At 33.7% G+C, this 5,173-nt stretch overlaps 1 protein-coding gene across 1 annotated transcript; it reads left to right on the top strand.

Moving 5' to 3' along the window:
* Nucleotides 1–921: 921 nt before the first annotated feature.
* On the top strand, nt 922–2,766 carry LOC120419915 (coiled-coil domain-containing protein 85C-like; the record flags this gene model as incomplete). Its single annotated transcript, XM_052711398.1, has 3 exons — nt 922–1,110; nt 1,178–1,501; nt 1,561–2,766. Coding segments are annotated over 3 exons (912 nt in total), but the record flags the coding sequence as incomplete, so codon positions are not given.
* Between the last annotated feature and the right edge of the window lie 2,407 nt (nt 2,767–5,173).

Raw genomic sequence — 5,173 nt, 5'->3', positions numbered from 1 at the left:
TTTTTTTGCCCCCTCCTCGACTTTGGTCAGAGGTGAGGGACATAAAATTGAACAAAATATTTGCAACGGCCTTATTAGTTACAAAAACTACGTAATACTGATATGTTTTTTTATCTGTACAAAAAATACCTCAACTCAACTAATAAATTTCCCTTAAAATGACATGTCTCTCGATATGTGTCGAGTCCCTTTGACACCTTATTGCTATCTCTTCAGGGTTTAAGAATTTATTGAAAAACATGTCTAAGTAAGAATCAAGAAAAATTGAAGGGGTCGAATTGTCCGACTGACACGAGATATCAAAGTGGACATCAGATTTGGAAGACGGGAATCGTTGATACTCCTCTTTTTTAAGGGAACAAGAGAAATTCTCCATAGTACCCCTTAATATATCTAAAATACGCCCTAAGCAGGCGTTGCGACCATTAGTATGAACTCTTAATGGACATTGTGTAATGATAACTTAATTTATCAATGAAACATTCACTAAGATCTTGTTTTCAAAAGTTATTTATTATAACACACATAGAAAATGCTGAAATCAATTTTTGAATAAATAACCTTAGTCTTAAAATGACGTTGTTGCCACTAGTTTCGTAAACATAGCGGAACGGTTCTTAAATTTTCACTGGGTTGGTTCTTACCCATTCACAGCTGACCTTCAGCCGAGTTTTGGGTTAATTGTGCAGAGCAATAATTTGGATTTTAAATTTTTATGTTTTACGCTTTGAGCTCTTTTAACGATGTGAATATTGTTGAAATGTTGAATATATGTCTGAAAGTTATAGTTCTACAAATTGGGTTTATTTAGATAGGCAAATTATATTGACGATTCTCCGTCTTTTTTACTGCTCTAAAGCAAAACATGCTTTAAAATTTTAATTTTAATTTTATTTTTTTCGTTTTCCCTCCTCTCAACAGAACCTCCTCGGCGAGCTGCGCGCACTGAAAGAGGCTAACCAGCGGCTCAGCGACGACAACCAGGAGCTGCGCGATCTGTGCTGCTTCCTGGACGATGACCGGCAGAAGGGCCGCAAGCTGGCCCGGGAGTGGCAACGGTTTGGCCGGTACACGGCGAGCGTGATGCGGCAGGAGGTGTCCGCTTATCAGGTAGAGGTTTCATTTATTTGAATATATTTGAATTTTTTTAATAATGCTTTTATATTTGCAATTTTAGACCAAACTGCGCCAGCTTGACGACAAGCAGCAGGAGTTGATCCGGGACAACCTGGAGTTGAAAGAGCTCTGCCTGTACCTGGACGAGGAGCGAAGCAATCCGAATCGACCCTCGGGAGGTAGCAATGGCGGAGGAGGAACTAATGGAGGAACGGGAGCGGCAGTGACCTGTGGCAATTGTGGCAGCAGTAACACCAACGCGCAGTCGGCTTCGTCCAATGCTGTCCCGCTCCGGGATGACGGAGACGGAAGCAGCTCGAGCACGAATGCCGACGAGAACCAGCAGATGTGTGGAGGAGGACAGTTTGGCCGGAACGGGTTGGCGGTAAGTTTTTTTTCTTCTTCTAATTCAATGTGAATATTATTAATTCTTCTAAATTTTAGGACCTCACCATCCGGTCTCCGCTCAGCGACCAAACCCTGCAGTACGTCCGCTCGCTCGAGTCCCGAATACGGCAGCTGGAGGAGGAACGCTGCGCCATTCTGAAGAACGTCCCCCTGAACCCCACATCAAACGGCCACGTTCCAGAAGGAAAGCAACAACTTCAACAACAACAACAGCAACAAATCGTCATGGATCCCATTTCTGGCCGCCCCGAAGCCGTCGTCCGGGCGCTCCAAGTCCTCGAAGTCCGCGAACAACTCGAGCGGGAACGAATCGGTCCGAATCTTGTCCCAGACGCCCTGGACGACGGAGAAAAGGCGCTCGTCCGCGAAATGTGCAATGTTGTGTGGCGAAAGCTCGAGGACGCGCCCAACACCGGCATCGATCAGCACGTCTGACCGGACCACGTGTGCGGATCATGGCCACGTGACTCAGCGGAAAGCCTCAACAGCAGCAGCACTCATCAAGAACTCGAACTTGAGAAACTAGTTCTCCTCTTCCTTGATGATGTACAAATTAATTATAATGATTCTTCAGAAAAAATAGAATTGAGATGGGCAAAGGCACGCGTTCTTAAAAAAGCAAAATCTAACCTAAAAGAACTCACATTTCTAATGTACAGAAAGGATCATCCTTCGTCCAGAAAAGGAAGACAACACAACACTCGGACAAAAAGGAAAACGAATCGAAACCCAGCCTAACCTATTCAATTAGAATTAACCGAAAGTATTTATCATCGTTTATATTTATACTTTCCCCTCCCTCCCTCGTCTTCTTACCGTGCTTTAAGAAGAAATTGTTGTGGAGGAGGAGGAGGAGGTTGTGCAGACAGTGTAATTACCGGGCTGCACGAGAGTAACGAGAGTAGCTCCTAACACGCGGAATTCTTTTGGCTATTTAAGGCGCACGGTGTGGCCGTTTTTAAAAGGTAACTGGTTTCGACTGGCCGAACCTTCCAACGGATAGTGAAAGGAATGCTAACAGAAAGCGTGGTTTATGGGGCAGCTTGTATAAAGTGTACACTTAAAATATGATTGAATAGGGCTTTTTAACAATATGTAACATGTGTGTAAAGGAGAACTTGGAAAAAATATGAAATAATATTTCAGCGCTATGTATCTGTGTATCCGCGAGGATTTCTTTGTTAGAGTTGTTTTTATATACATAATTTTTACACTTATTAAACGGTTGTTATTGAGAAGAAATGCTGGCTTGATGTTTTAATGAAAGAAATTCCCTTAAATCTAAAATATTTCAAGATAAAATTTAATAAATTTAGAAGGTGACATGTATTTTCCATAAAAATCATAAGCAAAATAAAAAATTCTAAAAAACTTTTAAAAAATATCACCATAGAAGCAACTACAAAATTCACCGTTAAGTTCTGCTCGGGTTAACTTGAAATATTTCAATGCTTGTGTCTTGGCTAAATATCAATGCACTGGTTTGGATCTTGACTATCTTTGATTTAAACCATTCTGTGCCACAGTTGATAATAAACTGTGGCAAGGGCTAAATTTCATACTAGTTCTCATGAAGGGGACTATCGGGGTGCAATGAGAATTTTCGAGAGCACATTCAAGAATTTTCATTTTTTTTATAAATTAAAAAAATCATTCCAATCCAAAAAATTCACAGAAATCAAGAAATTCAAGAAATTCAAGAAATCCAAAAAAATCACAGAAATCAAGAAATTCAAGAAATTCAAGAAATTCAAGAAATTCAAGAAATTCAAGAAATTCAAGAAATTCAAGAAATTCAAGAAATTCAAGAAATTTAAGAAATTCAAGAAATTCAAGAAATTCAAGAAATTCAAGAAATTTAAGAAATTCAAGAAATTCAAGAAATTCAAGAAATTTAAGAAATTCAAGAAATTCAAGAAATTCAAGAAATTCAAGAAATTCAAGAAATTCAAGAAATTTAAGAAATTCAAGAAATTCAAGAAATTCAAGAAATTCAAGAAATTCAAGAAATTCAAGAAATTCAAGAAATTCAAGAAATTCAAGAAATTCAAGAAATTCAAGAAATTCAAGAAATTCAAGAAATTCAAGAAATTCAAGAAATTCAAGAAATTCAAGAAATTCAAGAAATTCAAGAAATTCAAGAAATTCAAGAAATTCAAGAAATTCAAGAAATTCAAGAAATTTAAGAAATTCAAGAAATTCAAAAAAATTCAAGAAATTCAAGAAATTTAAGAAATTCAAGAAATTCAAGAAATTTAAGAAATTCAAGAAATTCAAGAAATTCAAGAAATTCAAGAAATTCAAGAAATTCAAGAAATTCAAGAAATTCAAGAAATTCAAGAAATTCAAGAAATTCAAGAAATTCAAGAAATTCAAGAAATTCAAGAAATTCAAGAAATTCAAGAAATTCAAGAAATTCAAGAAATTCAAGAAATTCAAGAAATTCAAGAAATTCAAGAAATTCAAGAAATTCAAGAAATTCAAGAAATTCAAGAAATTCAAGAAATTCAAGAAATTCAAGAAATTTAAGAAATTCAAGAAATTCAAAAAAATTCAAGAAATTCAAGAAATTTAAGAAATTCAAGAAATTCAAGAAATTTAAGAAATTCAAGAAATTCAAGAAATTCAAGAAATTCAAGAAATTCAAGAAATTCAAGAAATTCAAGAAATTCAAGAAATTCAAGAAATTCAAGAAATTCAAGAAATTCAAGAAACTCAAGAAATTCAAGAAATTCAAGAAATTCAAGAAATTCAAGAAATTCAAGAAATTCAAGAAATTTAAGAAATTGAAGAAATTTAAGAAATTCAAGAAATTCAAGAAATTCAAGAAATTCAAGAAATTCAAGAAATTCAAGAAATTCAAGAAATTCAAGAAATTCAAGAAATTCAAGAAATTCAAGAAATTCAAGAAATTCAAGAAATTCAAGAAATTCAAGAAATTCAAGAAATTCAAGAAATTCAAGAAATTCAAGAAATTCAAGAAATTCAAGAAATTCAAGAAATTCAAGAAATTCAAGAAATTCAAGAAATTCAAGAAATTCAAGAAATTCAAGAAATTCAAGAAATTTAAGAAATTCAAGAAATTCAAGAAATTCAAGAAATTCAAGAAATTTAAGAAATTCAAGAAATTCAAGAAATTCAAGAAATTCAAGAAATTCAAGAAATTCAAGAAATTCAAGAAATTCAAGAAATTCAAGAAATTCAAGAAATTCAAGAAATTCAAGAAATTCAAGAAATTCAAGAAATTCAAGAAATTCAAGAAATTCAAGAAATTTAAGAAATTCAAGAAATTTAAGAAATTCAAGAAATTTAAGAAATTCAAGAAATTGAAGAAATTCAAGAAATTCAAGAAATTCAAGAAATTCAAGAAATTCAAGAAATTCAAGAAATTTAAGAAATTCAAGAAATTCAAGAAATTCAAGAAATTCAAGAAATTCAAGAAATTCAAGAAATTCAAGAAATTCAAGAAATTCAAGAAATTCAAGAAATTCAAGAAATTCAAGAAATTCAAGAAATTCAAGAAATTTAAGAAATTCAAGAAATTCAAGAAATTCAAAAAAATCAAGAAATTCAAGAAATTCAAGAAATTCAAGAAATTCTAGAAATTCAAGAAATTCAAGAAATTCAAGAAATTCAAGAAATTCAAGAA

The sequence above is a fragment of the Culex pipiens genome, unplaced genomic scaffold (genome assembly GCF_016801865.2).
Source record: "Culex pipiens pallens isolate TS unplaced genomic scaffold, TS_CPP_V2 Cpp_Un0005, whole genome shotgun sequence".
NCBI lineage: Eukaryota > Metazoa > Arthropoda > Insecta > Diptera > Culicidae > Culex > Culex pipiens.
This window is presented reverse-complemented; position numbering and strand designations above follow the sequence as displayed.